The sequence below is a fragment of the Thunnus thynnus genome, chromosome 10, assembly GCF_963924715.1.
Source record: "Thunnus thynnus chromosome 10, fThuThy2.1, whole genome shotgun sequence".
In the NCBI taxonomy this organism is placed as follows: Eukaryota; Metazoa; Chordata; class Actinopteri; order Scombriformes; family Scombridae; genus Thunnus; species Thunnus thynnus.
This window is the reverse complement of record NC_089526.1, coordinates 1188266-1202936: the sequence shown is the minus strand read 5'-3', so window position 1 is coordinate 1202936 and position 14671 is coordinate 1188266. Positions and strand designations below refer to the sequence as shown.

General features: G+C 40.7%; 1 protein-coding gene across 4 annotated transcripts in view; it reads right to left on the bottom strand.

The window, feature by feature from the left end:
- The window catches only part of nek11 (NIMA-related kinase 11), an 85961-nt gene that overhangs the window by 12740 nt on the left and 58550 nt on the right, over window positions 1-14671 (bottom strand). For all 4 annotated transcript variants that reach the window (XM_067600303.1, XM_067600302.1, XM_067600305.1 and 1 more), the window contains one exon: window positions 4294-4354. In XM_067600303.1, coding sequence (XP_067456404.1) covers window positions 4294-4354 — 61 coding nt within the window. The remainder of the gene's footprint in view (window positions 1-4293; window positions 4355-14671) is intronic.

The window sequence follows — 14671 nt, the reverse complement described above, 5'->3', positions numbered from 1 at the left end:
GAGACGAAGATGTGTTTATGAATTTAGTCAGTTTAGTGTTTGGACACGGTCTCAGTGTCGGCACCTCACAGCTCATTAACATAACCATTGAGGAGAACAACAACAACAACTGGGAACGATGGAGAGACGAGGAAGTTTCACGTTTGTTGGATATTTATGAAGAAGCTTCTATTCAAGCCAAACTGGAGGGAACTCATCACAATGCTGCACAGCCATCATCATCATCATCATCATCATCATCATCATCATCATCATCATCATCCACCTTTAATGGGACTAGAAAATAAACTCTTGAAGATCAGACTGAAGAAAACAAAGAGTTCTCATGTTGACAGACCATCAGACAGCTGGTGGCTTTCTCATTTGATTTGTCCGTAACCACGGCAACCGGCATTACGCGTGAACACAACATGTGCACATACATGTAGAAATATGTACATAAATAGAACATGAGTGAAATTCATGAATAAACAGACACGTTCGTTCATATTTATGATGTTTCAGTCTGAAAAGTATCAACTTTTTATTTATGACTCATTTAATTGTCGTCTGCGTTTTCACATCTAACTGAAGAATTTATAAAGTCGACACAGAACAATCTGAATAAATTTAAATGTTTGTATTCAGATGCCAAAACATTTCAGAAGGTTTGATTTGCATCTTAATAGAACGTTTCCATTAAACTCAACTGTATGTTTTTTATGCAGAGCTGCAACAAGTCAGACAGAATAATTAGTTTTCCTTCATTCAGATTCTCTAAACAGACGCATCAACCTCACCTGCAGAGAACCAGATCGATATTCTTAATGTTCCTGTTTTATACCTGTAAAACACTGGTGGACGGGTGACGATGAACACCGATGATTTTATCTGAGTAACAACAGAATAAACATGTTCCTAATAAACAACCAACTCAATGTTCATGCCTCAAATCAATAAGAATTAGCAAAAATAAACATAATCTAGCAGAGAATCATTTAACGTGAAAAGAGAACAAAGGAGCTCACATTCAGACACAGTCAACAAAACTTCTGCAGCTGGTGAGGAACATCTGTTCTTCACCTTCTTTTAACTTCCTGTTGTTATTACCGGCTGTAGAGAGAAGAGTCCAGACCTACACAACACCTCCACCACACCTTACTGATCACACATACTGACCTCAGAGACCTCCATTATAAAAGACACGACAGGACGCCTCCGACTGCAATTAAGTTCAATATTTACTCTTTGTGTTATGAATTTTTAATTCATGAAGGTTTTATATTTGTAAAACTTTCCCAGAGCCTTTATAGTGAGTTTCAGCTCATTGTTTATCTGTCTGTTCTGGTTCAGTCTCAGCGTCTCGTAGCGTCGTTGTCAGAGAGAAAAAGCTGTAAAAAGCCGCTGAACACTACCTGCTCACAGTTAGCTGTAGACTAGCTGGTGAACATAGTGGAGCATTTCAGCCTGCTCGCCAGAATAAGACCACCTCGAAACCGAAACCAATGTCCGCTTCCTGTTTCAACTGACTACAGCGAGTGTTTTTAGCGAGACGTCAGGACATTTGCAGCCGTTTTTGTGGCGAGTGAGACATCGGCCGTTTTTATTTTATTTTTTATTTTTATTTTGACCCAAACCATGATCTTTCCCCTAACCCTGACCAGACCTTAACCACAGCGTTGTCACACCATAACACATCATTATTCAACGGGTAGAAAGGTTAACATGCTACGTTTGTAGAAATGTTGATATGATACGTATTTCACATGTTGAAACATATATATTCAACGTTTCTGTGGTTTGCAGAAACGTTCAATGCCAACGTTTTGTTCTGGCGACTGAGTCGATCATTTAGCAGCTAAAGAGCCAAATATTTCCCTCAGGAGTTGGTAGAGAGCAAAAACAGAGTTAAAAGCGAGTGAATGTTGGACAGAAACACGACTCCACATGGATGATAATGTTGCTCCGTAACTGCTGGATGTGGAAATAAGTTCAACATGTCACCTTAAAAGCTGATGATGTTCACTACTTGTTTCTGATGATAATAAGTGGATCAATTCCTCCAGATTTAACTTCTATATATAAATTTGACTTTTAAAAAAAAAAATTCTAACACAGTTTTTCATCAGGACAGTTTCAAGTTAACAGTCTGAGTTCTGATTGGTTCATGCAGCCCGCTGTACATTTCTCACATTAATGAGGTCATGTGACCTGACAGCAGCACTGATATCACATTAATCTGATTAATCAGATTAATGACATTAATCTGATTAATCACATTAATCACATTAATCAGATTAATCGTCTCTGGAGCAAAGTTCCAGCTTCATGTTTCTGTGGTGAAACATTTCAGGAGCTTTGATTCTCATTGGTCACTTTATTATGATCAGCTGTACAATCTAATGCAACAAGACAGCAGCTCTGCTATAAGTTCTACATGTATGAAGTTTATACATGTTCAGTTTTTGTAGACGTTGTCAGAGAGGTGATAATTCTACTTAATGTTTATTATTCATGTTGTAGTTTCTAATATTTTGTCCACTTCATTAACATACATGTGGGGAGCAAAATGTATAAAACATACGATATTTCCAATATAGTAAATGTACAATTTATGGCAGAGCTGTTGTGTTGGATGGTGTTAGATACACAAGTGTTCCTAATAAAGTGAGTGTATATGTGTGTACAGCAGCAGGAGGAGGATGATGAGGAGGAGGAGGAGGAAGAGGAGGATGAGGAGTCACCGTTTCCTTCGACAGGAGGAGAGAACGGACAAAGTTTGATCTCCAGGTGAACTGTTCTGAGGTCAGTGGAGCGAAACAAACAGAAGCCACAGCAGAGCAGTCTGTGACTGAACCAGGCCAACAGGAACTGAAGACTGATGAGGAGGAGGAAGAGGAGGAGGAGGAGGAGGAGGAAGTAGAGGGGTTTCTAAACTCTCCTGCTGCAGTCGCACCATGAGGGGAAAAATAATTTTCTGCACACAGATATTTGCACATTTCATGAATAAACTCTGAACTATTGCAGTGTGTGTTGACGTTCACTTGGTCTCATTTTCATTCAGGTTGAATCTGATCTGAAGCAACGTCAACAAACAGCATCATTACCAGCTGACTGTCAGTGTGTGTGTGTGTGTGTGTGTGTGTGTGTGTGTGTGTGTGTGTGGTCCAGGTATTCCTCATGTTGTGGGGACTCGCCTCCCTTATGGGGACAAAAAGCAAATGTAGTATATATATATATATATAATATATATAATAATATAAATGATTAACTTTAGGTTGAAGACTTGGTTCAAAGTTAAGGTTAGTTTAGGGTTATATTAAGGTTTGGTTTGTCTCCAGGAAATGACTGCAAGTCAATGTAATGTCCTCTGAAGTGATGTAAACATGACTGTGTGTGTGTGTGTGTGTGTCTCACTTTACTCAGAAAGCACAAAGCATCATGGGAACTGAACTGAAAGTGAAGTGGCTGCCGGTCAGGAGCATCATTTAAATCAATATATTTATAGTATATTCATATATTATTTTATTTTATGCATTGTTTGGTAATTAAATGTTGACATGATAATTGTTGAGTCAGCTGACATCATCATTCCTCCTGTTCATGCTGATCATTAACATAAAGTGAGTTCAGTGTAAGTGAATCAAACATGAAGGGCAGAAAAATAACGATTATATTCATCATCAGTTCATCTGTCTATTATTCTCTTTATTAATCAATCAGTTGTTTGGTCCATAAAATGTCTGAAAATGGTGAAAAATGTGTATCAGTGTTTCCCAAAGATGACGTTTTGTCAAACAATTTGACAAATGTTTTGTACAGAACTCAAAGATCTTCAGTTTATTGTCAAAGAGACTAAAGAAACCAGAAAATATTCACATTAACAAGCTGCAATCAGAGAATTTAGACTTTTTTTCTTAAAAAGTGACTCAAAATGATGACTCGATTATCAAAATAGTTGGCAATTAATTTAATAGTCAGCAACTAATGACTGCAGCTGTGTATTAATCAGCGATAGATAATAAAGCTGCAGCTCTGTATAAACGTTGTGCTTGTTCTCTGAAGCTTCAATCGTCCAAATTATTCAAATCCAGTGAAAATCTTCCAAAGTTTCAGTCTTTTGGGGAAAGATATGATCAATTATAGAAAACATAACCTGTTTCAGTGATCATTTGGGTGTCTGACGATTGTTTATTCGTCCTTTAACATGTTTAAAATAATGAAAATAATACAAAATGATACAAAATCTTTAATTTCACATTAAACTCAGAGATGATTTGATTCATTTCATGCTCAACGAACACCGTGACTCACCGCTCACATCCTCTTCCAGAACTTTCTGCATGTGCTTCATCATGGCCTCCAGGTCACTGACCTGAGGACACAAAGACGCCAAACATCACATCAAACGTCTCTACAAGAACAATGAAGTCATCATTTATCTTTTAATCTGCAGAGTCTGTCACACAAACATCCACTCAGGTTTTGTATAAGACAGGTTCCCAGTGTTCCCAGTGTTCCCAGTGTTCCCAGTGTGTGTTAAACCAGCAGTCAGGTGTCTGTAATCATTCCTCCTGCAGGTGGAAGTATAGTAACAAAAAGAGGAACTTTGGCACTAAAAAGACTGTAACGTTGAAAGATATCTACTTGATTTGACTCATTTGGACGCTGAAGCTTCATATTAGCTTCAGACTGTGGATTTTGTCCTCCATCACTTCCATTGTAAGGTCATTATGAAGGGATCTTCTAATGGTCAGTATGAACAGGAGGAATGATTACAGCAAGAAACACAGCTTTAATGTTCATTTGATGACTGACTGTTGGTTTAAGACACTTGAAACAATGTGAACTGGTCCTTTAATGTGCAAATTGAAAATGTGCATAAAAACATGTGGATGTTTCCTCCGTTGTTCCCGTCATTTTTATTCATTTTATTTTTTATCCTCATAATTATTTCTGTGTTTTCTTTGATTGGCACTTTGGTCAACATTTGGTGTTTATTAAATGTTCTCTATAAATAAACTGAAGGACTTCCAGCGGTTCAGAAACCCTCCTGAACGTTGTGTAACGGGACACGTTCATGTCCATCAGCTGTCATGTTAAAGTCTTGAGGGACGGAGCCTCAGCCAGCATCACGCTGCTGCTGGAAGCCCTCACAAACACTGAAGCAACAGTAAATATTATTTTTCATTTAACCTCCTCCTCCTCCCCTCTGCTGTCACCATCAACACTCCTGACAGTCATAACTGAGGGAAATCAATCAGGAACATTTATGGTTTTCATTTCTGTTGATATGATATCATATAACCAACAGACGGCTTCAAGACCTGCAGATCATCACTGACAATGACTTCTAGATATTATCAACATCAATATTAAAGGACTATTCCACTGTTTTGTTTTTGTTTTGTACAATCAGTCCAGTAAATCCTGAGTGTTGTGAGTCATTCTCCACTTAAAGGATCATTCTGCTCATTTTCTATATTTTTTCAGTCACTATTCATACACAAAAATATGGCAGAAAATGTAAGAAATAAAATTATAAGTCAGTTAATCCAAACTGTTTTTTGTGCCTTTTTCATTGAAAGCAAATGTAAATCATTGAAAGTATAGTTTTAGAATAAATGAGATGTTAAAGCTCATTTACAGCTGAGTTCTAATAATAAAAGCAGCTCAGTGTGTTTACTGATGAATGAACTCTGATAAACCTTCACTCTGCTGTGATAATAGACGTCTTCCACGCTGACATGAAATCTGTCACAGACTGACTGTGAATGCCGTCAGCGTGGGAGTCGGACAGACTGATACGAGATGAGAACAGACGTCTGGTCAGTATGAACTTCCTGCTTCCTGCAATGAGTGACAGTTGGTTCACACTCCATGAACATGACGGTGGAAGATTTGATGGTCTGTGGACGTCTGAGGACAGACGGTCAGTAGGAGGTGAGACGCTGAAGAAAACTCAAAGACAGCTGCTGTACTGACAGTTAGCTGCTACACTTCATGTCCTCAGACTCTGGTGATTCCTGTCAAATATGGACAAAATTCAAATAATCTTAGTTGAGTGTTTAAATGGTCAGAGAGTCACACAGGATGTTCTCACTGCAGGAAGAAAACTGAGGAAACTCGCTGACTAAACCTGCATTTGACTGAATGTGGCTCCTGTAAGAAGGTTCCTGGTGTAAGAAGGTTCCTGGTGTAAGAAGGTTCCTGGTGTAAGGTTCCTGGTGTAAGAAGGTTTCTGGTGTAAGAAGGTTTCTGGTGTAAGGTTCCTGGTGTAAGGTTCCTGGTGTAAGAAGGTTCCTGGTGTAAGAAGGTTTCCGGTGTAAGAAGGTTTCTGGTGTAAGAAGGTTCCTGGTGTAAGAAGGTTCCTGGTGTAAGAAGGTTTCCGGTGTAAGAAGGTTTCTGGTATAAGAAGGTTCCTGGTGTAAGAAGGTTTCTGGTGTAAGAAGGTTCCTGGTGTAAGAAGGTTTCCGGTGTAAGAAGGTTTCTGGTATAAGAAGGTTCCTGGTGTAAGGTTCCTGGTGTAAGGTTCCTGGTGTAAGGTTCCTGGTGTAGGAAGGTTCCTGGTGTAGGAAGGTTTCTGGTATAAGAAGGTTCCTGGTGTAAGAAGGTTTCCGGTGTAAGAAGGTTTCTGGTATAAGAAGGTTCCTGGTGTAGGAAGGTTCCTGGTGTAAGGTTCCTGGTGTAGGAAGGTTCCTAGTGTAAGAAGGTTTCTGGTATAAGAAGGTTCCTGGTGTAAGAAGGTTTCTGGTGTAGGAAGGTTCCTGGTGTAAGAAGGTTCCTGGTGTAAGAAGGTTTCTGGTGTAAGAAGGTTCCTTGTGTAAGAAGGTTTCTGGTGTAGGAAGGTTCCTGGTGTAAGAAGGTTCCTGGTGTAAGAAGGTTTCTGGTGTAAGGTTCCTGGTGTAGGAAGGTTCCTGGTGTAAGGTTCCTGGTGTAAGAAGGTTCCTGGTGTGAGAAGGTTCCTGGTATAAGAAGGTTTCTGGTGTGAGAAGGTTCCTGGTGTAAGGTTCCCGGTGTAAGAAGGTTTCTGGTGTAAGAAGGTTCCTGGTGTAAGAAGGTTTCTGGTGTAAGAAGATTTCTGGTGTAAGAAGGTTCCTGGTGTAAGAAGGTTCCTGGTGTAAGGTTCCTGGTGTAAGAAGGTTTCTGGTGTAAGAAGGTTCCTGGTGTAAGAAGGTTCCTGGTGTAAGAAGGTTCCTGCTGTAAGAAGGTTCCTGGTGTAAGAAGGTTCCTGCTGTAAGGTTCCTGGTGTAAGAAGGTTCCTGGTGTAAGAAGGTTCCTGCTGTAAGGTTCCTGGTGTAAGAAGGTTCCTGGTGTAAGGTTCCTGGTGTAAGAAGGTTCCTGGTGTAAGAAGGTTCCTGGTGTAAGGTTCCTGGTGTAAGAAGGTTCCTGGTGTAAGGCTCCTGGTGTAAGAAGGTTCCTGGTGTAAGAAGGTTCCTGGTGTAAGAAGGTTCCTGGTGTTGGGGAGGTTTTAGTTTCTCAGGGTTGGCCGTCACTGATTGGTCGAACACAGACACCGCGGCTGCTTCAGCTTGTGTTCCGCTTCATTCATAAAACAAAGACAAACTCTGGTATCATCATGGATGTTTACAGAGAGCTGGATACACCAGTTTCTCCCAGTTTCTCCCAGTGGCCAGTCGTGGTACTGCAGGGAATAAATCCGCCGTTATTAAAGAGACGTTTATAAAACTGTTGACAGGACGCCTCATACTGCAAACAAGCAGAGCGATTACTCTTTGTATCAGTGATTTTTAATCCATCAGAGTTTTATATTTATAAAACTTTTCTCGAGCTGAGAAGCAATTTTAAAATCCGTGACGTCCTGATGGCGAGCTGGAACCCGGGGGCGGAGCCAGCGGCAGAAACACTATTGTGCATATTCAGTGAGTCGCAGAAGCTAGAACAGACATTTCTTGTTGTTTGTGAATGTTAAAAGCAGGTCAGTTTGTTGTTGAAATGAACCTTTTTATGTTCTGAAGCATCAAACACAAGATGATTTACATGTTTAGTTTCTGCTTTTCATTCATACAGACTGATCAGTTTATATAAATGATTCTATTGAAGATGGATCATTTATAATTATATAATCACACAGAGCTGCAACCTTGTTAAATATGATTCACATCTTTATCCTCATAATGAGACAATATCTCATTTTAACAAGACTGATGTCAAGATACGTTTCTCGTTATTATGATGAAGTTTCCTCATAATAGTCGAACCTTTCATTGTGATAAACACTGTGTTGTCACATTAGTTTGTCTCTGTTAATAATATAGAGTCTGCATGCAGATAACAAAAGTAACTGGAAACTAACTGGAAGTGAACTGGAAAGTCACCATCTGTCTGGCATTAAATCATCTTTTCTGCAAACTACAGGCTGAAGAAGAAGAAGAAGAAGAAGAAGAAGAAGAAGAAGAAAAAGAAGAAGAAGAAGAAGAAGAAGAAGTCTAATATTTTACTCACCTTTCTAATTATAATATGCAAATGTGTTTTTTACCATGTTATTATAAATTGTTTTTCTCATTTTAATATTTTAACAACTTTCAAACAAATAAAATACGATTCAAAGTGCTTTACAAGTGACTGACTAATGCACGCTGAAGCAATTAAAAAGGTTAATTGAATAGAGAGCAGTTAAAGATGGCTGCCTGCTGCGTGCTGGCGTCGTGGACTCAGAGGTGTGACGTGTAACACGACTTTAATCCCTTTTTACGCCGGCGTCAGTCCAGCGCTGTGACTTCCTGCACCGCCGCCGGCAGCATAATGCCTCCCATTCAGTGTTTGCACCTTTTATACAGAACAGCGAGGCGGAATAATGGTGCAACATTCCCGCCTTGAAGAGGCTGAATAAAAGAAGCTTCTGTGTCTCTCTGCAGCTCAGCTCCACTAATTATCCTCCTCCACAATCTCCAGTTTCGCTCCATTTCTTCTCCTCCTCTCTGCTCTTCTCTCTGTCATCACTATCAGCAGTGACAAATAGGTTTAATCTCTCTCAGCCTTCCCACTTTCTCTCAACCTCAGACACAAATTGGCTTCTGGCCTTCACAAGCTGCCTCTCTCTCTCTCTCTCTCTCTCTCTCTCTCTCTCTCTCTCGTCCCTTCAGCCCGGTGGGATAAATTGGCTGTAATCATCCCAGCATGCAGAGCTGCTGTTTACCGAAAAATATTGGTTCTGACTTTTTCCTTCAGCTGCAGAATGAATCACAAAGTGTGTTTCTGTCCACCTGTTTTATGCATTTTTATGCTTATTTCAGCAGAAATTTAAATAAGCACTCTAGATATGTGTGAAAAGTGCTTCTCAGCTGGTGGGTCGCAGATGAGTGTGTGAAGGAGAAAAGGTTTAACTTTTGCCGCAGTGGACGTGGCGTCCAGTCGCTGTCTGCTGCCACAGCGTCACAGTCAGTCGTTCGTGTTCAGTCCAGCGTTCGTCATCACGGTGAAACATAAATACGACAGCGAGCGCGTTAACGGTGGGTTTTGTTACATCGAGGTCGTTTGCAGCCTCTCAACTGATTCCTGAGATAAGATGCAAAGTGATCAGTGATTACGTCACTACGAGCTTTCTTTAAGGGTTTTAATTGGCTCCTCGTTGGAGACCTTCATATAAAGACCTTATTCACCACACAGTGCTGCTGCCATTGATCCCAGTTATCCCAGTTTTCATCCAGTAATGCTGATTCAACAGCAAAAGTCCTTCAGGTTGAAAGTGTTGTGAATGAACTGTGACTGATGCTGACTGATGTGGCTTGTTGTTCGGGAATTATTGGAGAGATTTTACTGCTTTTTAAACTGTATGACTGGTGAATATTTGGGTTTAACAACCACTATGATGGACTGATGGTCAGTAACTGATGTGTTGGACTGTCTGGACTTTATTTAACAAACACGTTGCATCAAATAAAGGTTTGGAGCTGAAATATGTTGAAGAACAAAGTTCAGACTCTTCATGTGCTGCTGCTCTCAGACTGTTTACTGATAGAAGAATAATATGAACTTTATCTTACAGCTGACAAATTATTATTAATATTATTAATGTTTGAACATTTTACCTGCACAAATATTTCTGTGATGTTTGCACTTTACATCCTGTTACATGACTATTAACATTTATTACTGTTAAATGATTAGAATCCTGCTCTGACAGCAACAAATCAGCCTGTTTGAACCAATAAGACAACAAAACAAATAAACAAATAAATAAACAAATAAAAGATCCATAAAGGTCATCAGATGTGCTGCTGTTCTCTTTCAAACTCGTTTTTACACCAGATTTGTTCTAGTGATGTGCAGAGAGACAGTATCTGTATTTGTTGAGGCAGCAGAATTATTTGTATTTGGAAAGTGGAAAGTGGAAAGATGCTTAAAAATCCTGTTTTTGTTTTTATTACGCTTTTAATTTTAGAAAATTAAAGTGTTACAATCAGTGTTCATGAATAAACTACCTTATGAAGGACGACGTCCCCACACCGGGTCTCTAACTGGAGTCTCCCAGATCAGAGACGACTGCGCTGACTACTGAGATAAAACTTTACTCATCACCTCATTGCAGACAGACCTCTACCTATTTATACACCCATAACTATTTTTTACAAACTAACTTTGTGGAAAGGAGAAGGGGAACAACAGGTTATGGAGAGTCTCTTGAGAGCACTTTGCTTGTGTCAGTAGTTCAGCTTTATCTCTGGGGAACACCCCCAACTCCAGGACTGATGTCCAAATAAGGAAATGTGCGTCATGTAGCAGGTGGATGTGACTCCCCTCACTGAGACCTGCTGATAGACGTCACAGCGGAGCAGAGGAGAGACACTGAGATAGTGATGTAACCGACCTGCACGCTGGTATTTGACGTGTTTTCTTCCGAATACAAATACTTTTTTTTTATAAAACCCACTATTTGTGCTTTGCCGAATAACATATTTGTATTCAGGCACATCCCTACTATGTTCACATTTAGTCAAATAGTCTCCGTTAACAGTCCTGTCAATCAGCTGTTAGCAGCTTCCTGTCTGCAGCGTAACATGATGTTCAGACAACCATCACTGATCACTGTCATACTGAAGAAAACTTTAAAATAACTTTAAAATGTGATGATTCTGCAGCTTCTTTTTCTCTGGTTTCTAAGTGTATTTATGGAGGTTTATTGGTGATGAACATCAGATATAATGATCCTCAGGAAGGTTAATTCAGACTGAATATCAATATGTGTTTCATGTCTTTGTGTTCATGTTTGAGTGAAACTGTGTTAGATTTGATGTGTTTGATAGAGAGAAAGTGAACCTACAGAGAACTGAAAGCTGCAATCAGCCAAAATACAACAACAGCCGACATAAAAAATCGATTTCCTTTTTTCTCCGTCAATTCTGAATTTTTCTCCTCCTTCCTCCAGCAGGATGTTTTCCTGACTTGTTATTTTTCCATCTGTGTGTTTTCCTGTTAGATTATTATTTTCAAGTCCTAATTTTATCTTCTAAGAGGCAGCTTTGTGAACGTGCTTTTAAAATTCACCACAAGTGTATAAATTAAGTTAATAACTGAACAACAGCCTGAAAAAAAAACACACAATACTGCACTTTCCAATTTACTTTCTTTCACAGGAAATAAGCTGCTAATAATTAGCATCTTAGTTAACAGCAGGTCAGAACGCGGCGTCCTTGTGTGTGTGTGTGTGTGTGTGTGTGTGTGTGTGTGTGTGTGTGTGTGGAGTCTCTTAATTAGAGGACTTACAGGCTCCGCTCAGTGTGAGAATCTTATTATGATAATTTGAGCCCAAACACAAACTCAGCTCATCACATTCGAACACGTTAAACCGGCTGAGACGCCTGAGAGCTGAAATCAAAGCTGCTTCACAGCTTCCACCTACAAAACCCTCAGCGTGTGTCATGCTAATCCATGCTAATGCTAATAAACACACACACACACACACACGCTGTACTCTGCTGCCCTAATTAGAGAGCTAAACATAATAATATCTCTGGATAATAATGAAGATGAGCTGAATATAAATCCACGTTACTCCTATTATGTTCTCCTCTCTGCTCACATCATGTGTCATATTGTAGGTGTGTGTGTGTGTGTGTGTGTGTGTGTGTGTGTTACTGTATGTTTTTGTTACCTCATTGGGACGTTTTCTGGTATAAACACTGACCATGTCAGGACCAGTACTCCCAGTTGGGACCAAAGCTCAGTCCTGGTTAAGGTTTGAGTTGTGGTTCAGGAGAGAGAGCAGGTCGTCCATTAGGGGTGTGCCCAAATACAAATACATTATTCAGCAAAACACAAATAGTGGGTTTTATACGACTATTTGTTTCATACAAATATTTTTAAAATTATTTGTTTTCAGGAAGAAAAAAAAACAACATGTCAAATACCAGCGTGCAGGTCGGTTACATCACTATCTCAGTGTCTCTCCTCTGCTCCGCTGTGACGTCTATCAGCAGGTCTCAGTGAGGGGAGTCACATCCACCTGCTACATGACGCACATTTCCTAATATGGACATCAGTCCTGGAGTTGGGGGTGTTCCCCAGAGATAAAGCTGAACTACTGACACATGAAGTGCTCTCAAGAGACTCTCTATAACCTGACCATAACTCTCTGTACATCCCTACCGTCCACTAACAGCAGGGTCGGTGGTTCGATCGCCGGTTCTTCCTGTCTATGTGTCAAAGTGTCCTTAAGCAAGACCCTGAACCTCAAGTTGCTCCTGATGGTTGGCGCCTTGCGTGGCAGCTCCACCGCCGACCGTGTGTGTGTGTGTGAATGAGAGGTGTTATATAAGTCCAGTCCATTTACCATTTACCAAGGATAACTGCACAAATGTGTGTGTGTGTTTAGCTCTTTTTTTTTTATTGATTTTCAATAAGTAAACCCCCGCAAGGCAGCAGGCCCAGATAACACCCCCGGGCGACCCCTCAAGACATGTACTACAGAGCTGGCCGATGTTTTCACCTCCATCTTTAATCTGTCCCCTGCAACCTGCTTTAAAACCACCACCATCCTCCCAGTTCCCCCAGAACGAGCCCAGTCACTCGTTTGAATGACTGCAGCTGCTCTCACTCCGCTCATAATGAAGTGCTCTGAGAGAGTTTTACTGGCTCGCATCCAGACTGATACACCTGAGTCACTGGACACCCCCCCGCAGTATGATGCTCCTCATTGATTACAGCTCAGCCTTTTATTCAGTTCCTCCCCCACAAACTCACAAACAAACTGTACAACCTTGGCCTGAACCCAGCACTCCTCGCTGGCAGGCTGCAATCTGTCAGAAATGGAAATCTAACCTGAAAACGATGTGATGATGAACACCGGCAACCCCCACAAGGATGAGTCCTCACTCAGCCCCGAGCTACACATTATTCACCTCACACAAGGACAAAACATCCACCTGAAACCCGCTGACGACACCACAGTCATCGTCATCGGTCTGATCGGTGGAGCTGAAGGAACGACGAGGCGGGTCATGATAGTGGACACGGAGGGAGGAGAGGAGACGTCAACCGCTGACAGTCTCAGGTGGAGAAGGTCAGAGGGTGTGACATCACCCAGCTGGTCAAGAAACAACTACAGCGGCTCTACTTTCTGAGGAGACTGAGGACGTTTGTATCATGGGGAGCATCTCGACCTGCACTGAGCGGTAAAGACTGCTGAGAAGATGGTGATGGTGTCGCCTCCGTCTCTGCGTCACACATCACCATCAGAGAGTCCGGAGGAGACTTATGTCTTGTGACAGGAGGTAGAGAGGTGTGAAATGAAGGAGCTCTGGGCTGAAGGACGGCTTTTATCCTAGGCAGGCCATCAGACTGATCAACACATCCAATCTGCTGCCTCTGACCCCCCCCCCACACCTAACAATACCCCCCCCCCCACACACACACACACACACATTATATATTGTATAGTGTATATTGTACATAGTGTTCTTCAGATATTATCCTATATCTCGTGTTTCTTTGATGATCAGCGTTCAGAGTGGAAGGAAAAGGAAGGAAACTTGTTTTTGACTGTTTATATGATAATTAATGCTTTGACTTGACTTAAACAAAGTTAATGAATTAGTTGATGAATCCAGTGTTGGTGACAGAAAAATGACAGTTTCTCTGTGCAGCTGATATCTGTGCAAGTGACAGTTCAGATAATATCAATCAATCAATTAAATTTTATTTATGTAGCACCAAATCACAACAAAAGTCATCTCAGGGCGTTTTACACATAGAACATGTCAAGACCGAACTCTTTAATTTACAGAGACCCAACAATCCCCCATGAGGAGGAATAACTAAACATTTGACACACTGAGCAGGAGAGAGCGGGAAAACGCTAACTGCTTAGCTTAAGTTAGCTGCTAATGCTAGCTGCAGAGCTAAAATAACAACTGTGCGATTAGCGAGAAAAGTCTCTAAAAGAGAGAAAGCGCTGAGAGTGCTTGTGTAGAACTAGCGAAAGTTTAAATATACAGCAGGTATTAATCCACAGCAATGAGAAATATAGCAAAACCAGCAACAACGCTAACAGTAAACACAGTCGGCAAACAGAAATGACACAATACGCTTACCGTAGCACGTCAGCAGGTAGAAACACATGATAAAGTTTTAATCTTTAAAACTGCAGTGCAGGACTTTTGTCTCCCCCTGCTGGCACTGAGAATAATAAAACACTACTGACGTGTTTACGTCATAGTTTCTGCTGTTACGG